General features: G+C 36.0%; 2 protein-coding genes across 8 annotated transcripts; both read right to left on the bottom strand.

Annotated features, from left to right (window-relative positions):
• Positions 1 to 1,164: 1,164 nt before the first annotated feature.
• Positions 1,165 to 6,700, bottom strand: LOC143448364 (sodium- and chloride-dependent neutral and basic amino acid transporter B(0+)-like). The gene is made up of 13 exons (XM_076948073.1): positions 6,145 to 6,700; positions 5,404 to 5,545; positions 5,180 to 5,311; positions 4,916 to 5,080; positions 4,701 to 4,817; positions 4,304 to 4,415; positions 3,975 to 4,107; positions 3,754 to 3,894; positions 3,377 to 3,605; positions 3,022 to 3,266; positions 2,665 to 2,874; positions 2,171 to 2,338; positions 1,165 to 2,098 (listed from the first exon to the last, which is right to left on the bottom strand). Exons 1-13 carry the CDS (start codon positions 6,154 to 6,156, stop codon positions 1,934 to 1,936), a joined length of 1,971 nt encoding a protein of 656 aa, XP_076804188.1. The 5' UTR covers positions 6,157 to 6,700; the 3' UTR covers positions 1,165 to 1,933.
• A 458-nt stretch (positions 6,701 to 7,158) lies between these two features.
• Positions 7,159 to 20,371, bottom strand: LOC143448362 (condensin complex subunit 1-like). 7 transcript variants are annotated; one of them, XM_076948069.1, is made up of 30 exons: positions 20,158 to 20,371; positions 18,311 to 18,445; positions 17,976 to 18,209; positions 17,553 to 17,664; positions 16,779 to 16,883; positions 16,497 to 16,637; positions 16,274 to 16,421; positions 16,094 to 16,191; positions 15,715 to 15,834; positions 15,362 to 15,479; positions 15,196 to 15,268; positions 14,803 to 15,002; positions 14,515 to 14,680; positions 14,302 to 14,407; positions 14,046 to 14,181; positions 13,821 to 13,930; positions 13,380 to 13,621; positions 13,130 to 13,282; positions 12,923 to 13,037; positions 12,458 to 12,533; positions 12,286 to 12,385; positions 12,066 to 12,196; positions 11,790 to 11,950; positions 11,465 to 11,642; positions 11,016 to 11,194; positions 10,722 to 10,905; positions 10,495 to 10,633; positions 9,530 to 9,639; positions 9,242 to 9,371; positions 8,500 to 8,905 (listed from the first exon to the last, which is right to left on the bottom strand). In XM_076948069.1, the coding sequence occupies exons 1-29, from the start codon at positions 20,267 to 20,269 to the stop codon at positions 9,255 to 9,257; spliced, it is 3,999 nt and encodes a 1,332-aa protein (XP_076804184.1). In that variant the 5' UTR covers positions 20,270 to 20,371; the 3' UTR covers positions 8,500 to 8,905; positions 9,242 to 9,254. The 7 variants fall into 7 exon arrangements, with proteins under 7 accessions (XP_076804181.1, XP_076804182.1, XP_076804183.1 ...); XM_076948070.1 differs by having other exon boundaries at positions 9,246 to 9,371; XM_076948066.1 differs by lacking the exons at positions 8,500 to 8,905; positions 9,242 to 9,371; positions 9,530 to 9,639 and adding exons at positions 7,159 to 7,549; positions 8,180 to 8,386 and having other exon boundaries at positions 20,158 to 20,370.
• Positions 20,372 to 22,041: the final 1,670 nt, after the last annotated feature.

Here is a 22,041-nt window from a genome sequence, read left to right as displayed (position 1 = left end):
ACATCAGCAGTTATATGAAAACAATTGGTTTACTCAAAGTTTTTACATATAGAAATCGGTCAAATTACGTAAATGGATTAACGCAATGAATCATAGAACAGGCCTCAAGCTTGTTACTATTCTCTTTTACCAACATTTGACACGGTTTTAAGAAAAAAATGTGTTTATCGAACGTTCTTTTGCGCAACTAACCAAATGTGACGAAAACATGACTGTCGTCATAAGCACAAGAGATAGAGGTTACCTATATCTGTCAAGCTACCAACACGTTCAGTTTAAAGTTGATCAAATTGAATCACATATCTTATTCCAAAAATTTTGTTATCTTAAAGTCAAGTTCAGCTTGTTTTATTTAAACTTAAGCAAAAAATTACGGTAATTTATATACGCTGACAACAAGACTTAAATTTACGTTCACATTAAACGTTCTACGGTAAGCTCCAGCTCACAGATGTTAAACGCAATACTGGGATAATACTGCAGCAGAGTCGAAAGGCTAGCAATACTTCACCCCACGTATAGCGTTGTTGAGTGCTTACCTTTACTTTTGCCTATCACTGAGTTGAATTCAAATATCTGAACTTGATTTGACTGCAGTTTTAGATACAAATTAAAAAAATACTTGCTTTAGCCAAGAACTCCAGCCATTAATACTCGTGATAATAACTCGTTGCTGTGGTTGAAAGAAGCGGTAGGAACACACGGCAGGATAGGCCGACAACAATATATTAAGTTGTTGTGCACACTTGTTGTTATATAAAAATTCGACGTGCTGTTTTATGACGTACTGCAATAACCGACAGAAATTGCGGTTTTATCAAAAGTAACACCAGTCCTAAGTGCTTAAGACCTAAGCATAAAACACTCGAACATGTTTTCACGCTATTTTTCTGTAATTTTTGGCTCGTTTGTTGAACTTGTGCCTGTTTGTGTTTTTAAAGAAATGCAAAGAACGGAGTAGTGTGACAGCACTGGACTGTAGGCGTCTTTTGTTTACTCTAGACAAGTGACTATCTGAAAAGCGCATCAGAAGCGCACCTTACAAGATCACTCAAGTGTTACATTTAAACACTTTAGGTGGAAAATATTTTCGGTGTTTTTAAATTTTATGGACAACAGGACACCTCAAGACCTAACCAGAGAGCGAAATTCGAAACACTCAGGTTCAGTAGCGCATTTTAATTACTTTCAGTTAAAATCATTGCAATGGAAGGTACAGTTTATGAATGCCAAACATAACACACAAACTGCAAATGCCAGAACTGCCATTTATTCAACATTATGTGTCTATCATTTACCTCGAAAAGTAATGTAGGTTGTAGAAAGAAAGGCATGCGATTAGCAATTTAAAAAAACATTAAGTTTTAAAAACAAAACAACATAAAATTATTTTTATTGATGTGCTCAATACAATTTTGCTTAATTTCTTATTGTGGCGTTTACGTTCCCTCGATTGAGTATAAATTCCTTTTAATGTGAAATTTTCAAAAAAAAATTAAGTTTTAAACTGGTTATACGATCATCAATTAATTGATTAATTATTCGTGTAATGTAAAACACATGCGATGTCATTGAGCGTAGCGTGAACAGAGGTTTAGTTTGCTTGGCACACAGCTATAAAATATTAAAGTATAGTAGACGTGCTAATCGTAAAGTCATACGACACATTTAAATGTATGTGTTACAAAGGCAGATTAACTTACACAACGAGAGAAAAATATTTTTAAAAAACCCTTGTATCATAAGTAACCGCATCAGCTACCACGCTCTTGCTATATTTGTTAGAACATGTTTAGCAAGTCATAGCTTCGGGCCATAAAACCGTCTTATGAATAAAAAAAAGATGACAAATAGCCTACATTACGGTCTTAGCAAATTAACGAGATCGTAGCACTTTTCCGAAAAGTCGGTAATGTGTTTGGGTTACAAGAGATTACAGTTTGGTCATGGCTTCATCGGCTTCGTATGTTGGATTCGCTTGTCCCTTGTCATTCCCTTCGTTCAATGCCAATGCTTCTTGTGGTTCAGCCATGTCTGCGTAACGTTCTCCTCGAAATTGCTTGAGATAAGGTCCCCAGTCTTTTGCAGGTAACGCAGCCTGTTTTACACAGTTACTCTCAAAGTTGTTTTCTGATTTGTATTTCTTTAACTTCTATGCAAAGATTTTTACCTTGAAAAGGTTGCCATCGCACTGTATTAGTGCCACTACCGCCATAATAGGAAGGAACATGAGACCGACAGCGATCGAACACCAACCAAGAGCGTTTGCCCAGTCCGGGTATGGAACACCGGCGTAATCGGGTGCGGTAAATGTTACCAAAGACCATATGAGTATAGCCTGAAATAGTTTATACAAAATTGCGCAGATCATAATAAGGCAGCTGTTGTAGCGGTGAGCATGTCATACTATATTAGCGGTGAGCAAACGTGTTCCATGAAACAGTCACTTGCGGAAGACTACAAACAGTAGCGACCCGCAAAATCGGTATTGTCAATACAAGTACGGTAAACAATGCATGGGTAATGAACAATAATAATGGATATTACTATTCAGCTAGAGGAGCCACAAAAACATGTCGGCGAGCCGCAGTTTGCCCACCTTTGTACTATATCATATCATATCATATCATGACATTAAGCGTATTTAACAGCACATCTGCTAACCAACAAGAGCAAGGGTGTAATAAAGAACCAGCAAGCTCTCCAGTAAAGCCAAAAGACCCAGTTTTTCTTGCCAATCATCATTTCAATGTCTTTGATGAACCGATTACCACCATATACCCAATTGACTCCAATCACTTCACAAACAGCCATAATTAGCAGGCCCCATCCAGCAGAATAATGATCGATCAAATTAAGCCAGTAAACGCCACTCTGCACATTAAATGTCGGGTTTTAGCTGAAATAATTTCCTTAGCACATTTCATCTTTGAGAAACACAAAGCAACATGCAGAAAATTTCCACTAAGTGCTAATGTAAACGGAAAACAAGTTTTGAAATTCCAAAACGATCAGACGTACCCCTGCTACACATGGAATTCCCAATAGAAAGAAGATGATTACCGACGACAAGGTTAAGAGCGCTCTTCTTTTCCTGAGTTTTTTTGGAAACAAGTCCATAGCTGCAGTCAAGATTGCTTCGACTCCCGTGAACTGGCTGTCCAATCCCAAAGTAAAGAGCATGAGGAAAAAGAGAATTGCCCAGAGAGGAGACGCCCAAAGTTGTGCCAGGGCTTCCGGATAAGCAACAAATGCAAGGCTAAACCCTAAGAAGTATATGATCATACATGACTGTGTACAGTTCACCAAACTTACGCTATTATTAACCATACTCTAAAACCTTTGGTACAAACTATTTTAAAGAAAAGACGCTCACCTGACTTAACAACATCATCTACTTCTCTGCCCAGTTTGTACGCCAAATGCCCAACCACAGTAAAAATAGACAAGCCGGCAAAAATAGAGGTTGCGCAGTTAATAAAACACACTATGACCGAATCATAAAAGCAGTTGTTTTGGAACTTGTTGTAAGAAGACAAAGCTATGAGACCACCCCATGCGGCACTTAATGAGAAGAAAATTTGAGTTGCAGCAGCCTGCCATACCTAGATGTAAAACGATGCGCAATTGTTTAAGTTTTAGGCCATAACTGTTCTCTGTAATAGCACAGAAAGTAATACTTTACAAAAAGTTGATTTTGTATCACTGTCATCAAATTTTACTGGAAAATTAACTAAAACATTCAACACATACCTCCGCATTTGCAAGTTTTGATAAGTCAGATCGACTTCCTATATAAAATTCTAGTCCTTCCCTTGCTCCAGGTAGCGTGGCGCCACGAACAAGGAGGATAATAAGAACGACATAGGGAAAAATAGCGGTGAAATAAACCACCTGAACAATGAGCGTTACAACTTACTAATACCATAAAAGGAGGTGGTTAGCTTGGAATGTTTCTCACAACATGTTGTTACCTTGCCGGATGACTTTATTCCTCTTATCATACTGAAGTACACAACTATCCATGCCACTAACAAAGACAAAACCATTCCAGTAACAATTCCGTCAGTGTGGTCAATGTCTGCTGAGCGTTGCAAGGCATAATTTCTGGTTTAGTAAAAAAACGATCAACTTAATTGTTACTGAGACGAAAGAATAATTGCAGTTGAATGTGAAAATATTTCAACTTCAATGAGCTTGCTGTAACAAAGTTATTTTTGCAAGGTATAATTTTGTCCTTTTTAACTAATTTGACCAGTTAATAACTTAAATTTAGGTGAATCCAACAATGTATGCTACTCACTCCCAATACTCCTCACTCGAACTTGTGCGCAGAAATGACGTTTCGTTGAAGCAAATTTCTGAGAAGTTAACCCTCAATATTCCGGCAAGGTTCGATGCATGAGATTGCAGCACTAATATGGAGAGATAATTGTTATTATATTGTTAACGTTCAAGATTTCAATTCTTTCATTGCCTAAGATATATACAATAGTTTCATAACGTGTGTAAAAATGAATTAAAACTAATTGCGTTTTATTTCACATACGCAAATACGAAGACATGCAGAATCACAGATGCGTTGAGTTTTCATGTTAGCCGCCTACTTACAATAAAAGCGCTGAACTTGCGCCAAACCTACAGAAAAGTTTATTCAAACCACGAAAATGCGTTTGCAGGAAGTAGGCCTACACCTTTACCGTCTGTGACAATGTTATTGCTATTTGCTTCGTAGTCGTTCAAATTCAAAAAAGTTGTAACACTCGCGTTGTTGAGGGTTTCAGACGACAAAAGCAGATTGCACTGGACTATTTTATCTGAAATGATCGCGATTAAATTTAGGAGTAATTTTTAATAGCCAGCATGCAATACCGTTATTAAGAGATAAGCTTACTACCTTTGATTATTCACTTACCGGTCTCATTGGTAGTACATTGGCGAGTGTTCCAAAAATTATCGCAAGTGTTCCAAGGAAGCTCAGCAGTGAGGGAAGAGAAAAAATAAAATACGGTGTAGGCAATTATGATGTTGTAGTAAATACTGACCAGGATATTGAGAATGACCATGCAGTATCCAATTCCTGCAGGAAATTAACATTGTAATTAATATAAGTTAATAGTGGACGTGGTCGATCTTTAAATATTTGAAAAGAACGATATTAGCAGTTGGCACTTCTGACCTTTCAAGATAGGACTGAACTTAAACGCAGATATTGGGCCAAGACTGGAAAACTGGCCAAGCGCACATTCCAGGAAGAATATCGGCAACCCAGCAAACACAAGCATGATGACATAAGGAATCAAAAATGCGCCTGCGAAAAACGAAGCCATTATGTTTGTAAAACAAGTCTCTGACACATACAACGTCAATGGATAAATTGAATGGATAGTTGAAATTCGTTACCTCCTCCATTCTCAAAGGCTAAGTAGGGAAACCGCCAGACGTTACCCAGGCCAACTGCATACCCGATGCACGAAAGCATGTAATCGGCTTTGCGATCCCAGTTGCCCCTGTCCTTGTTTTCATCTTGTTCACTCACGTCTTTCTGCTCAAAGTTGCCAGAATTACAACCAGTCATTATATTGGACTATGTTCAACGAACCGTTAAATTGGTATCACAGCGATCAGCCCTCCACTCCACTCAAACAATTAGTCTCAATGCGTGTGTTTGCAGGTGTACAATCATTTAGAATTCATTGCCTGTAACTTATCATTGAATTTTAAAATTATTCTATTTTTACATCGTTTTCAACTGAAATATACTCGGCGAAAACGTTTAATTATTCCCACGAATTTTTTCAAAACGACAGAAATGACACATTTAGGGGAGAAGTTGCTAATTTTAGTTTGACAATTTTCGCTTATTAAATAGGAAGGCAATTCTAGAAGACTTGTGACAGCTAAAATTTATAGTGGTGATGATCTTATCCATATAGTTTGTTATTATTTGAAAATTTGCTTTAACAAAGTGCAGCCATTAAGCAATTTAAAAATGTAGGTAATCCAATCCCAATTTCATATTTAGATTATGCGTTTTCCATTTGAACAACTGTTGAAAGCCTTTCAGTTAGAATTGTTAAATTAAAAAGCATAAATGTAAAAAAAGGAAATACATCTACAGTACAGAAACAAATGTTATCTTACCCCTGACGCCATGGTTCTTGTCAGCAATATGTACAAATTTACAAAAATACACCGTGGTACCGCAATGGATGACCTAACTTACACTATTTTCTACACTGTAATGTTTTATATGCCTTCTTATTTTAAACTAAAACGAACAGTTTTCAGTTGCATCGGTCACCGCCTCGTTAGCCTGCGGCCAAAGCAAGCTTGTTTTGAAAATGAACATTTTTATGATATGTTTTTCAGTGATAAAATAATTGTGTTTTAGCGGTAGACGGCTCTGTCGTAATGGATTTTGATGAAAAGCCACTTCTATTTTGTTGACTCTAAAGTATAATAATCATTGCCGCAACAAGTTTACTTTTCGTCACTGCTAAATTTTAAATGCTTTGTGCACTTTTGTGTCTAGAAAGAACACTCGCATCAATTTACATGCCAACAAATTACCCTTCTCTTGTCTTGTGCTTGCTAATAGCTATCTCCAGCTAAGCGTGAAATGCGGAGCCCACCACGCTCACAAACAAAGAATTTTTTGCAAGACCCTACAAGTCCAGAGCAGTAGATCGCTTACCAGTTACCACAAGACTGAAAACAGCGACGCATAGCTGAAACAATACAGACGACATAATTTGCAGAATAGGTTTTCAACAACTCATCAGGGAAGGTTGGGAATCTCCGCCTTCTGCAGACTACTATAGTCTTGCTAAATGACTTCAGACTGATCATTGAGCTCAATTAAAACATAAATTTCTTGCTTGACATTATGGGGTCAAAGCATTCTAGAAGGGGCTTAAATTTTCTCCGCCTAGCCCCATGTTGGTTAAGGTACTGAAACAACAGAGTCAACTTCATGGAGTTACTGTCTATAAATGAAAGTAGAATCGCCTTTGCGTTTAACCAGTTTATCTTGTCGCCTTGGAACTGTCATTTCTATGATCAAAGCTTTGTTGGAGTTTTCAATGCTGCTTGTTATTGCGACCGTCAATGCACTTAACTCTTCTTTTGTTGCCGTCACCCTCAACATACAACGAATGACGTGCAAGGCAGTTTATTCGCGGTTCTGTGACCAAAAACGATAGGATTTACTCAACACAACGGAATGATTGTTAGTGTAAAAGAGCTGAAAATCTAAGGGAGTTGATTAAAAAAAAAACGGATACATACAACAGATAAAATTCCAACTTAAAAACGTGACCTCTATGGAACAACTAAAACGACATGCTTGTAACAAAAAAGAATTAGCAGAACATGTTTCCGCAAACTACGATTTGGTACAACTACGCCCTTAAAACCGATCTTGATCCTTTTCGTTGGGGAGTCTTCTTGCGTCGGATTGGTGTCGATACGTCATCATCATTGTCGTCATCAATGCCTTCTTCTTTTTCGTTTGACGTCATAGTCGCCGGGATGTCTTGAACATTTTCTGTCATAAACAGAGTCGTAATATAGTTAGTTATGATGTTGAGTATGAAGCGATGTTGCTGCGTTCTTTTGAACGGTTGAAGAGCAATTTCAATTCCTATTTTGGTTTACTTGGGACGAATCTATTGTCATAAGCTTAAGTATTATCCAATTTCGGATTTCATTAGACTAATTTTTACTACGTTTGTAACATTTTTAACCAATGTATTTAACAGCAGCGCCCGCGGAAAATACATCAACAAGTGATGAAAAACAAGCTATTGCCGCTGTCGTTGGAAGCGGATTTTTATCATACTTCTACAAAACAAACTGAACCACGTTGACATAAGATTGAAACATGTTTATTGTTTAGGGTAATCTGAGCCAAAGCAGAAATAGAACACTCTGTACGCAAACGTTTTTTGGGCCCTATCCATCCACCCACCATGTTAGCAGAAGTTAATTGTTAGCCATCTCTTAACGGAATCGGTTTTATTGTTACTTTGACATTATTACAACTTGGGCTTTTGAGCACTTTTCCAACAAAATTTGAAGCCTTAAGTTGCCATTTGCTTCACCATATACAGCCGTGACCATTGGTGATATGTAATTGCGTTGATAAAACGATTTCAGTAAACTCAATGGCGCTCACCTTTCATGTCGTCATGGAAATCGCTATCCTCATCACTGGAGAAATCAAGCACTTGTTTTTTGCGTGGGACCCGCTTCCGAGTTGGTCGGCGGTTGGCCACGGAAGTGGTGTTTGGTCTTTCCGCTTCTTCGTCGCTCCAGTCATTCTCACGACGCTTCTTCCGCGACTTTGTTTTTCTTGTCGAAGCCACCACGGTTCGTTTGTTGCCTGTAAGAGAACCAGTGTTCAAGTTAGCTTGTTTACGACAGAAGTCATAAATTCTTCGGGGAAGTGAAATCATTTGAAATCTAATATTATTATTGGTAGTTTGTTTGCACAACTGGGTATACGCAAGCGCGTAGATTTACGACTTAATTTAAAAACCATTAAGCCAACACGCCTGTTATGTTTTTCTAATCTGTTTATTAAACATATAAAGAAAACATTGAGGTAAGAAAAGAAATCGAAAATGAAACTGAAATCAGGAATGCACTATGTGCTAGCTACACTATTCGCAAAAAATAAGAACGGTACAAAAATGAAAAGCACATAACTACACAACGAGCAATTTTATAAAAGCAAAAATATCTTAAAATAAATCACGATAAAATGCTCATCAAAAAGTATATTGACACGATCAAGCAGTTCGTAAATAATTCACGATGATGAAGAGAATAAACATGTTCGGGTCACCCGATACTTGCATAAAAATCATGACATAATTTGTTCCAACCAACATCGCGTATCCTGAAAATAACAATTGCAAGTCAAGTTTTCCTGAGAACACACAGGCCAGTCGTTTTGTTAACAGCAAATACCATTTTATAAAATCGACATTTTTGCGGTTGAATTTTATCAACATTTGCCGACTCGTTAAGGCCAGTGAACATTAAAAAATGTTTTTACACAAAACGTTCATGCAAATTTAGACCAGCGCGAGTTTTTTAAAAATGTGTGAGATGAGCAAATAGCTTTTATGTTACAAGATATCATAAGAGATGGTATAAGCTACACATAAACCCGCAAAACAAGCGTAAACAAAATCTGTTTCATAATTATCAATTAAATCTCTCATTTCTGTACCGACTAGGCTGTATTACGGACTACTCTTTATTCGTTTGTTGCTGATCAAATCTTGGTTACTTGCTTTCGAAATGACCGAACTCACATCCGATTCTGAATCGGAGTTTTTCCTTGTTCGGCGACGTCTCGCCTACACATAAAAAATGTAAAGTCAAGTTGTTTATCATAAGCGCTTGTCGCTTTCATGCAAATAATATAATTACTAAGGAAATGCAGTGTTAAGAGAACCCAGGGTTTGAGTTGTGCACATGGTAGAAACTAAAGAACACGGATTTTTGAATAACTTACATATTTTCTGGCAAATACCGGCGTTAAGCTAAGGTCATCAATCTCTAATTTGTCCATGGTAACAGACAAGCCTCTGACTAAAGAAAATCTTCGCTTTTTGAGAGGAACTTCTGTAAAAAAGGTGCCGGTGTTACACAATGCATAGCTTCAAATGTTATTTCGATGGCAATCCTATTCTTAACTTGATCATTCGAATTTCTACATCAAAATCGAACTATACTCACTTTTCACACAACTCCTGTCATTTCTCAATCAAGTCGAAATACGAAACGTTGAATAGAACTGCCTTCGAAATCATATTCGTAAAAGTAAATCATCTAATACACTCGCATGCAATAAAACAGCACCGGAGCGCGCAGTTGTAACATGTAGATGAAGTAACAGCCTACGAAACAATTCATAGCCATTGGCCAGAGCCAGTAGTCTACTAGGACGCTGGACGTCTGTTACTGGAAACGCCCATTATCTACTCAAGATAACATCAACCTATTTCGGTTAGTAACCGACACTTCAACATTGTACATAGGCTACAGAGCCGTTGTCACGTATGCGCATTATAATCCGTAAACGAGCCCTTAATATTTATATGTTGGCAAGTGCTATAAGCCTAAGAATACGAACTCTCAGAAAGAGTAAAGCATGCAAGTATAACTATAAGCTGTCACGAATACTGATGACTTTTCGAGGAGTTTGATAATCCGTGCGTGATTGGTGTTTTTTTATGGAAAAATATGGCCTTCCATATTTCCAAAAACACATTTCCACGTCCCATTCAGATATGTGCTGATTAGATAAGGTGGATTGTACCAATTGTAATCGTTTTATATATATAATTACGTGGATATACTGAATATAACCACAAAGTAAATTGGAACTTTGCCATATATCCAAGTTAGCATATGTCAAGAAAGTTTTCGATTGTATTTTAATAGTCTTTTAAAATATTGTTCCTGACAACGACTTACCTGGCTGACTGGTGGAGCTTTCAGTTTCAGGCAGTTTGAATTGTTTGGCAGCTTCTGCTGCTTTTGCCGCAGACTCGTCCTCGCTGACGCCTTTTGTGTGCTGGTCAATAATCTTGCCTTCCAGTTCGTCAACTTGCACCTAATCCAGTAAAAATTCATGGTTAAGCGTGAAATAGGTAAGAAGATGCAGCAGAATAATTAGTTTTAATAAAAAATAAAGCAATTGCCTTTATTTCTGGTTTGGAAAGTTTCTTGCATTTGGTAATGATGTTGTTAAACGAGTAATAGACTTGTTCATCGCGAAGCATTTCACAATAAAATGAAAAGCTTTCGGACAACTTCTTCGTGGCTTTTTCAGAGTAGTTTAGCAAGGATAGACAAAAAGCCAAATCTCGCCACTGCTGCTGCATTCTAGGAGTATAAAAAATTAATATTGTAAAATTCGAATACCGGGCACAACATTAGAAACGCTACCAATACCAACTTTTCTTTCCAATTTACAAATACTTTAACCTAGTTACCTAGTTGCTCTGAAACGATAGCATAATTTTTCAACAAGACTTTCAGTTTGTTTTTCTTTTTGTATGAAGTCAAAAAGAAATCGCATAATGGTCTTGAAGTCCACTTCATCACTGACACCAACATCGGGATCTGACAATCTGCTTATTATATCTGGCATAACATTGTACACTGCGTTGCCCTACATGAAATGAAAGAAAAAACAATCAATTCAAAGATTTTCTAACAAAAAGAAACTCAAGACTTGGCAGAATTCAGGTGAAAGGGTCATCCATTTGAAAACGATATTAGACAAAGATATGGGAAAACAATTCTTAAAAAAATCCTAGTGCTGTAGCTTACTGAAAAGTTCAATGTTAAAAAAAACACAGTAAGTTGGCCAGGTGCCATAACATACGCAAAAATACATTAAAATTTAACTAAATCAAAAATCTCAAAATGATGGAGCTACCTTTTTTGATAGTTCCTGGAAGAATTGCTTGGCGAGCATAGAAATTCTGTCGTTTTCATCACAAATGCATTTTGCCATTTCACTGACGTGACCTTTAACTTTTATCATGTCGTTCAGAATGAGGTTAGTGAGAACTTTAATTGCGTAAATTCGAACAACATTTGATTTGTCTGTTAACCTACACATAAAAAATAATGTACAATTTAAAAAAAACTCATCAGTAAAGTTTGTTCCAAGCGTTAATACTTCTCTGACAAAACTGTTCATCCCTAATGAAAACTGTGCTATAACTCAGAAGACGCCGCAAATTATTATATTAGCTCACCTGGCATAAATATTTGCGGTCCAAGGTTCTAACAGATTTGGGTACCTTATGCAAAGGTCACCAGCACCGACCGTTAAATTTGCTCGGATTGCTTCGAATGGTGAATTCTCAAGCATTGTGAAAAATAAACGTAAATGTCGTTCACAAAATTCTGAACTGACCTGCAAAAGAATGGTGGCGCGAGTTGACACGTTATCATGAGAATACATGGTATTGAATTGCTTCTAAAAAGAATTATTATCTTCAAAAATTGGAATAGTAAATAATTCAACATACCAACATGTACTTTGTGAAGGCCAATGCAGCACTATTTTGTACTTGCACTGCAGTGGTATCATTTTCTGCAATGTCTAAGGCACAACAACGAACAAGCATTTCGGAAACGTCGCCAAGCAGCGTATCTGGACCTGCATAGAATGAAAACAGTTTGCAAATAAAGAAATTTTAGTTTCTACGAGTACAAAATGCACTTTGAGCAAACTATGCTTGCACTAACCAACTATTTCGTGTTCAAGAATGTTTTTGATCATTTCTTGGTCGGCATCATCAGCTGTTGCTCCCCCCACACCCATCTCCTCCTCAAGATTAGCTTCACCCTGATGCAAAAGTGTCACAAAAAAGTGAAGATACCCGAAAACTATACGACACTTGTGTATGATACTCTGTACCTTATTTATTTCATCTATTTTTCGTCCCTTTTTCTTTGCTTTCTTTTCAGCCTCTTCTTTTTCATCTTCAATTTTTCTGAAAAGGTTTGACAGCTTATTGTATAACTAATCAACTATATCAGGGGTGTTCAAATGATTTCTACCATGATCCACCACAACCAAACCTGACAAGGTGATGATCCACTAAATACGAAAAGTAAACATATTGGACATGCTTTAATTTTTATGGTGCTTTATTTATGTAAATGTACCCTACATTGTAGGGCCTACAACATATTTATAACTTTGTAAAAGTCCAAAGTGAAGTGTGCTACAGCTGCAAGATTGTTTCAAGACTACATTGGAAGATCCACACAAAAAGTTGAAAAGATCCGGATCAAGATCCGCCATTTGAACACCCCCGAACTATATGTATTAAGATAAGTGATGAAATTATTAAAAGCAAAGTTGCCTTTGCATATATACCTTTGCCTCTTAATTTCAGACTGTATATCGCCATCGACAAAAATCAGTAATTTCAATGCTATCTGCCCAACAATACTGAAAAAACGACTCAGCAAACGATCAGTTCGAGTTGATGCTTCGTGACAACAATAAAATTTTGTTAGTGGTTTTGCTGCATATTACACAAAATACTGGTGATGCTTCAGAAGGAATATCAGTGAAACTTACTCGCATTCTCATTGCTGATTTCAGCATCAAGTGTCTCCTTGGTTTTTGTAAAAATTGTTGTAGCGATGTTAACTGGATGTTCAGCAAGTTGAAATATTGCTGTTAAGGCTTGCATGGCAAATCTTATCCAATTTTCAGATTCCTTGTCAAAACCTGTCCAAAACGAAAACCAAATGTAAAGATCATTTGAGAAAAATGAAGTTTTAAGAAGAAACAAATATAAAATTTTTGTCATGGCGTAATAGTATACCATCAACTATGAGGTGAGTTAGGGAGTTAAACATCTGGTGGTCATCAGCCAAGCGAAATTGCTGGATGTATTTTCCAGCTTCAACGGTTCGAGATGCAAGTTTGGAGAGTGTCCCACATGTGTGCATTGCAAGCTCGAAATCGAGCAGTTTACCACTGCGCAGTGACATGTCCTTAATCACATCCTTCAGTCCAACATCAACCAATACATTGACCTTTAATGTCAGCATTTGAGGCTTGGAGCTAAAAAGAATGAAGAATAGTTGCACTTAAAATTGATAAAACAAGCAAATTATGTTACAGATTATGTAATTGTTAACACGTAACTAAATTGAATGTGTTTCTATATGTACACTTGTACAGTGTTCTGTGATCAATGCGCACTGCGCAGCGTATGTGACTGCCTGAAAGACACTATAATTTACCTGAGAAAATCACTTACTTTGCAAACATTCCAAGTAGTTGGACGATCACCTTCTGTTGTAAAATTTCACTTATGCCTCGCTCCATAGTAAATGATGAGGGTGGGTTGACAAATCTATCCCAGAGTTGCTGATAATTCAATGAAATATCTATTATTTACTTATCTATAACACCCCTTGTCTTTAAATGATGTAAAAACACATGGGTGACAAAAAAGAAACTACACTCACACAGAAATACTTACTGGTACTACAGCTGAAGGAATATCACCAGATTTTTGCATTTCTCCTATAAGAGCTTCAATAGCATGCAGCTTCTCTGTTGTTGAATTAGCAGCAAGTACTATCATGTTATCGACAATTTGACCAGCATGGGTTTCACTTAAATAACAACCAACAATAATGCATTACAATATTATCTTGGAATTTCTTAGTTATATATAAAATTTCTGACACGTAAAAGAAATTTACTTTAAACCAGACATAAATAGTCGCTTTCACCTGCGTGAAGAATCTTGTTTGAAGTAAAGTTCTCGATATGCAAACACAACAGCATCACGAACTTTCTGTTCTTCATTCCAAATCTGATCCAACATTGCAGCAATACCTGGAAAAAATTTATTAATGCAGTCAAAAATCTGCTGATTCGCTCGATTCTGCACGCTCTTTACAAAAACTAATTTATCTTAATTTAAGAAACTTTAAAGCCATTACCTTGAACAGCAAAGCCAAGTTTGAACTCCCATGCTGTAGTGAAAAAGTTAATAGCTTCCAGAACGTCACTTTGTGTTTTCGATTTCAATAACTGACACAATACAGGGACAGCTTCATGAAACTTTTCAACAAAGCAAATTGACTCCGAAAGGTAGGTGATGATAGCCTTTAATAAAAATTTTTGTGAGAAATAAAATTTTTATTAATTGCATGCCCTCGTGATACACACTGACAGAGCAATGATCATACATCTTGAAACATGCTAAAACCATGCATTGCTTTTCATACTTTTTGCTTTTCTGTTCCTGGTACTGAATCCGGATCTTCGTCAATAACTCCAGCATTAACTTCATCTGTTACCTTATCATCTGCTTCAGGCTTTGGTGGAACTGCGTCTTCACTTATTTCACTATTTTCCTTATTTTCTTTATTCTCTATTGTGACAAGTTCCTCTGCACCTGGATGATGAGGACTTTTCAATGCTGCAGCTGTGTATATGGTGGAAGAGTTCACAAAATTAAGCAATACGCAAAAAGTCGTAGCTACTATTGTATGGAAAATGAATGCAACAATTAAGACTCACAATTTACCAGCTTCATGCAAAACAGAACTTTAAACTAAATTATATCAGCAAAAAAAGCTAAACTTATTATAATTTAATAACCTAAATAAAAAATTTACCATTATTTTCATACATTTCCTTTAACTTTTGTTTAGCATCATCGAGTCCATCTTGAAGCACATTAATGGATAGCTATTAATAAATTAACAACAATTAATAAAATAAACCAAAACTAAAAATTAATTATAAATGTTCAATGATCTTAACAATGAGTCAATGATTTACTGTTGCTGCAAAAGGGTTCCACCTCAACAGGCATTCCAGAAGCTGCACAGTTGCTTTTCGAACCAGGTTACTCCTATCAAGGAGAAGCCTGACACAAAGATCAACTAATTCTGGGCATCTAGAAAAATTGAAAAGAAAAGAGTTTTTCTAAAAAAGGGCATCTTCTTCTATGGTCTTGTCATCAGCTGCACATCATTTTACACAGCAGTAAACATAAAGCAAATGTTAAAAACTAAAGAAAATTTATAGGCATAATCATAGAAAATGTCGCATGCCCTATGTGGGCCAAAACAGAGCTGCAAAAGCTAATGGCAAAAATAGGAACTTACTTGTTATATGACATACAATTTTACCTTTTAATGGGCAAAGCTTGATCTTTTACAAGGTTAAGGTAGATATGAAGAGCTTTACTTCTGACAAATGCATTCATATCTAAATTGGCATGATCATGCAAGATATCGAGGAATTGATCTCTGGAATAACAACACATTTACTGAATTTTTGTAAATGGTAAAAGGAAAATTTTTTGCCAGTGTTCAATGAAAAGGAAGGAAGGAGTCATTCCGCCAAAAAGCATGCTGAGTAGGTCTATTATGCTAAAGTGGCCATCAAATAAATGAAAGAAACCTTCAATTATAATAACAACAATATATATATACATGATTTACTATGTTATATAATCTAAGGTACCAGTAGGTTACTTTTATATTTATTGAAAAATTATATCCTTACCTGTCGCCTTTTGCTTTGTCATCTAATCCTTCACCATTTAAACACTGTATCAAGATTTCTCCCATAACACCAAGCACTGTATTTCTCATTTGGTAGGACTAGGTACATACGAAGTATTGATTAACACAAAAGCACATAGATCAGAAAATTTATAAATTTATTGAAACTATCATGGCCTACTTCTTCATCCATCCTGGATAGCAATAAGCTTATATGTGTCAATACATCAGATGGAACAACACGTGCAAGTTCCAGAATAAAGCTACACATTGTTTTTGTACTGACACTGTCCCGCACAAATTCTTTTTCATCAATCTGGCTTATTTCCCTTGTGTGTTCAAAATAGTTAAAATTAATAATGTTGTTGCTCACTTGGCAATTATTATGGCAAATGAAGACTCACCGCAAAATTTCACACACCAACGTCTTGCACTTGAATGTTGAGATCCATATAGTAACTGCCTCAGCCATTGGAGCTGCAACATGCTCAAAGTGTTGCAACATCTGCACTAACTTTAAGCTTGCACTGAGGGCCTGGTTGTGTCTAAGCATTCAACCAAACATTCAATGAAAAATTGAAGAACATTAAAATATAGGGTTAATAAATGTAGAGTATCATTTTGCCACACTTCACTTTGACAAATCCACAATAGATATTTAAATTAAATATACAAGTGTGTTGTACTTTTTGATAATGCAGCCCAAAAGATGAAATACAGCGGTTTTGATTCCTTTGCTTTTTACAGAAGATGGATCTTCTAACAGTCTATAGCACAATGTTGATATCAAACTAGAAAACAAAAGCAAAATAAAAGTTAAATGTGAAATGTATTACTGTATAATACAGGATAAGACAAGTGGCAAACGATATCATTATCACATCAAATAGAGTTTTATTCCGTCTGTAGTAAATTACAAGTAAGCATTAGTTGTTTATGTTGCAAAAGGGAGTACCTTAGGCTATGCAACCCTATAAAAACTGCAAAGTTAAAAATTGCAAGTTTAAAGAAATCCTTATATTTCGAAATTTAGGTCTTAAAGTTTGTCAGACCCAAAAGGTTTGAAACTTGACACCTATGAGCTATGACTGCAAAGGCAATCATGCCAAACAAATGAAGCCATATAAATGAATATCAATAATCATGTTGTTTACTATTTATTTGGGAATAAGTTGCAATTTTGTACCAAATATATATATACTTATTACAATTATGGGGTGAGATTTATTCACGAATAAAAACATGATGAAGTAATAGCAATCTTGCATAAAGGTTGAATAACACATGTGTTAACAAGCAGTCCAGTCACACAAAGAAGTGTGCATATACTTGTATTGTTATGAAACCAGTTCTGACATTTTTTAAGCCAGAGTTTAGGGGTGTGAATTAAAATGCATACGACTTAAAACCTATACTTGAATAAATATGATATTTAAATATTTATAAATATCTTAGGTTACCTTGTAAATTCATCTTCAACTAGTTGGTCTTTCCACAATCTATGGATGTCCAGATCTACGTAATTCATCAAAAGTTGAACAGCCTTTTGACATTCACTTTCCCAGTTAATCCCTTTGAAAGACATTGTACTATCACCAAATTATTTTTTATTGTGAAAACATTAAATTTTCAAAATACATAAATAGCGTAGCTGCAAAACTAGACAATCTACTGTGGATATTGTTGAGCTTATCAAACCTTAATAGTGATTTAAGTTACTCATTTTTTTCATTTAACTGAGAGGTTGTGGAGAATTTTGCATAAATATATGTGTGCCATGAGTGAAAATAGTTGGAGAAAACCAGATTTGAAGAAAAGATACTATATCGTAATTTGTGTGAAGTATCACAACCTGACTACAATATCTGCTGTGGCTATTTTACCTAAATTGTTCTCAAATCCTTTAGTTTTATTTTGTTTCTTTCCTTTACTGGGTGTTGCCAAAGACATATTTTGCATGGAAGCAGAATGGTATTGCTCCGCCAATTGTACCAAAAGATAAACATTCATTTTTAGGGCATTTTGATACTTGGCACATTGGCTTGCTTCCAGTATTTTTCCACCATCATTAACCCTGTTTAGCATTTGATGTAATGTGTTGCTGAAGCGCTCACATGCTGTAACAAAATGGGTACAATACTTATATTCATAGTCAAAATGAAGTAGATGATAACAAAATATGTTAATGGACAACTTTTTAGGGGTTAATCAAGCCTACCTTTGGTTAATAAAGACCATGACAATTGCTTCACAGTAGGATCAAGTTCATAAAATTTGGAGGCAACACTAAAAAACACTTCAAAATGTTTGTGTATCAGAATTCCACCTTCCTTCAACAAATCTGGTTTGGCCTCTATGATACATAATATTTTTACATAACAAAAAAAACAACATTGAACTAAACGAATGAATAAATAACACTGGTCAACAATTTTTCAAAAATGTTTTGCTTCCGTTAAGAAAACAATTGATTCTTATGTATTTTTGGACGCTGAATCCAAAAATGTCGGTTAAAATTGCTGATTAGCTCTAGTTTAAAAGATAAAAATTTTTTTCATTTTTGTATGTTGCTCTTATATAAGGCAAGCCTTAATTGGTGCACTTTATTGAACACAACAGTAACAATCTACAAACGGTGTAATAATTGCATGTGTTTATATTTCAGCATAGCATATGCAACAAATAACTGCCACTTTCCAAATATAAATTTCTAATCTATTTTATCTGTTATATTCCTTTTGGCCTGTAACTCGTATATGGTTAATGGAGCATCCGACCCTACATATCATCCTGCAAAAGTGAGCAAGCATTGATTGATTCTGTTTTCCCTGTCACCTCTTTTGCATTGCAGATATGCATTGGTGAAATCGCTCACCATGCTAATCACTAACATCTCCACAGTTTGGTGGAAAAAATCCAGGTGCGAGTCCAAAAAGTGTATCTTCAGTGACATATTGCACTCCATGCATCGTATGCTTTAATGAGATTTACACTAATTCCGTGTAGTTGTCAGCTCTTTTGTTCCCCAAGAATTTTGTGGCCAGCAACTTAAACGCTACCCATGCAATTTTCTCTTTGTCAAATAACACTTGATCAAATTTACTGTCTTCGAAGATGAATATTCTGCCAGAAGATTCCTATGCTGTAGTCTAGAGCTGAAGTCTAAATTTCTGATTTAACTTTTGGTAGTTCCAAATCCCGGATAAGATCGTGCAATTCATTTTGAGTTATAAGGTGTGGTTCTTTGGAAGATATTGTTTCAACGTAACATGAATTCTTTAGGTACCTCAGGAACAGGAAGTAATTCTCTATGCGGTACGGGACGAATTGCTGATGGAATATTTGTGTATTGAATACTTTGCTTCTTCTTTCTCGACAAACCTTTACAAACCGGGGGAGGGGGGGGGGTCGTGCAAAAGTAGCAATCGCTAATGTGGTCAGTAGGTTCTCTCAAAACCATTGGAACAGCAAAGGGCATACATTTTCTTTTTCCGTTTAGCCATTGCCAAAGATTTGCACCACAGGAGTTACAGCATATGTGAGGGGCCCAACTCTTGTCCTGATCACCAACTTTACATCCAAAATACAAGTTGAATACAAGGTTTGCTTTCCTGACCACAGCCGTTATACTTCGCTTTTGTGAAGAAAAAGTTATTTCACCACAAATCTAGTAGAAATTGTCTGCATTTTTTATGCATTTACGAGGCATCTGCAGAAAGAGCAGTTCAGACTACACACATGAAGCAAGCAAACAACCCAACAACAAACATACGTCAAAATAAAAATAATATGAATAGAAACGTCATCTACCTTCAAACAAATATATTAAGTGCTCAACTCTATCTGGCAGATGCACGCTACAACAGATAAACGCACACTTCTTTCCGCGTTAGCAAGTAAAGCACATTTAAGCATGGTGCCATATCTCAAAAACTAGAGCTAATCAACAAATTTAAAGTTGATATTCGTGATCAGCGACCCCAAATTAGCCAAGATTGACCTCATTCGTTTCAGAAGCAAATTGGCTGTTGACCAGTGTAATCAATCAGTTAAGTCTAAATATACCTTGTATTTTGATTGGAATTAATCTTGTGGAAAAAACATCTTCAACATGATATTGGCCAGCAGTACACGTCAACAGATCTTCACGAGTGGTAGGTATGATAAAATTAATCATACCGAAAGCAAGAACGAAATCAATCAATTAGTAACATTAGGTTTACTTTTTCAGCAATTGTCTATATACATTGCAGTCTGGTAAAATAAGTACCAGTACATATCTGCCATTTGTATGTTTCAAAACACTGTCACGTCCGACACCAACATTATAAACTTCATAGAAAGTTATCATACTAATCTAAATATATATAATTACATATTTGGAATTTACTCAGTCCAGCTAAATATTTCTTTTTCTACCAGGTTTCCATGATGCAACACCTTCCTTCTAAATTCTAAAAGGACGTCGGGTACGCGTGCTAAAATATTCACATAGGCTAGATCAGGGGTCGGCAACCTGCGGCTCCGGAGCCGCATGCGGCTCTTTCATCCTTCTGATGCGGCTCTTATTAATTTATTGCTACAGTAGAAACAAACAGAAGAACACTCGCGTCTTTATCTCACTGAGCACATTATAGTAAATGAAAGCATAATGATTCTGGTTGTGACGTCATAATTAGTCGATTAACATAAAGGTTGTTTTTAGCAGTCTACTAGCAGCAGTTAGACTAGTAAGTTAGAGAGTGCGCAGGCTGTAACAGCCAACCAACTATGAGTAAATCTAAGAAAAGAAAAGTGTCTGAAGAAAACAGAACGCTCAACGGTTCGTGGACAAATTCATTTGCTTTCTTACTGAATTAACTGCTTTTATAAATGCGACACATGACAGTTTTGTTACAGAGTGTCGTTTTCGTTTTATTGTGAAAATAGTTTTGCGGCTCCCAGTGATTTTTATTTTGTGGAATATCGGTTAAAATGGCTCTTTAAGTGCAAAAGGTTGCCGACCCCTGGGCTAGATTGTTTAAAATAGCCTTGAGTTGCATTGATAATTAATAATTTAAAGACTGCATGTTGGCGTCGATATAAGTTATTTTTCTTTCATATAGCCTTTATAAAAACATTTAAATATGCATGTTTTAATAGGTCTGGTGTACATAAAATTTAGTTGCTTTTTTATCATAGCAATTTTGAGAAAAAAGCAGAAATTGAAACGTATCGCAGCTTTTAATGAGAAATCTTGCGAGCAAAGAAACAAACATGACATTCCCTACTGGAAAGTTTGTGTATATGAAGCATCATATTTTTCCCAATTGTCGTTTTGTGCTATATTCTACTTCATACACAGAGTTGGGCAACTGCTATTTTAAACAGATTGTCACTGACGCTGCTGCTCTTCCATGAAAAAATGTCATCCATACCTTTGCTTTTCTATAAAAAAGCTCGCTCAATTTGCCACTGCTGCTCTTTTTAGCAATTCAACAACATTTTCCCTCCATCGCATTTTCGAAAACTAATCGCATTCGTATGTTGCAAATTTGCATTGTACATATGGAGAACTTCCATCTTACTGTAGCCTAATAAATGGCATGAAATTTCATGAAGAGTTGGAAACTGATGCTGTTGAATTGCGTCTTTGAATAAATGATCATTCATTGAAAACTGCCATACTTTCCATTTAGGTGGAAGCCTACATTCATCAATTCAATATTATTCACTTTCAAAACATATATATTGCTCAAGTAACAAAAATAACAGCAATGTAAAACAAATTACCAGCGCTAATTAAACGTCTCGTGATCATTTTAATGAACAAAGTTAGCCAAGACTCAAAATCGTCGAAAAACTTATAAAATTTTTCTTTTTATTCAACCACTTTTAACTACTTGGTGCATTTGCAACTTGTTATTTATCAAAAAATGAGTTTTGTCAGACAAGTTTTAACACGTTGAA

The sequence above is a fragment of the Clavelina lepadiformis genome, chromosome 3 (genome assembly GCF_947623445.1).
Source record: "Clavelina lepadiformis chromosome 3, kaClaLepa1.1, whole genome shotgun sequence".
Taxonomy (NCBI): Eukaryota; Metazoa; Chordata; class Ascidiacea; order Aplousobranchia; family Clavelinidae; genus Clavelina; species Clavelina lepadiformis.
This window is presented reverse-complemented; position numbering and strand designations above follow the sequence as displayed.

Excerpts from the sequence above, each read along its gene's own strand:
- LOC143448364 (XM_076948073.1), bottom strand. Across the intron at positions 4,108-4,303 it reads TCGAGTGAGGAGTATTGGGA|AAATTATGCCTTGCAACGCT; the intron begins GTGAGTAGCATA and ends TTACTAAACCAG. Across the intron at positions 2,875-3,021 it reads GAATTCCATGTGTAGCAGGG|AGTGGCGTTTACTGGCTTAA; the intron begins GTACGTCTGATC and ends TTTAATGTGCAG.
- LOC143448362 (XM_076948066.1), bottom strand. The coding sequence starts at position 20,269 with ATGATTAATTTTATCATACCTACCACTCGTGAAGATCTGTTGACGTGT. Across the intron at positions 8,387-10,494 it reads AAGCTCCACCAGTCAGCCAG|GCAACAAACGAACCGTGGTG; the intron begins GTAAGTCGTTGT and ends GTTCTCTTACAG. Across the intron at positions 7,550-8,179 it reads TTTCCATGACGACATGAAAG|AAAATGTTCAAGACATCCCG; the intron begins GTGAGCGCCATT and ends TGTTTATGACAG.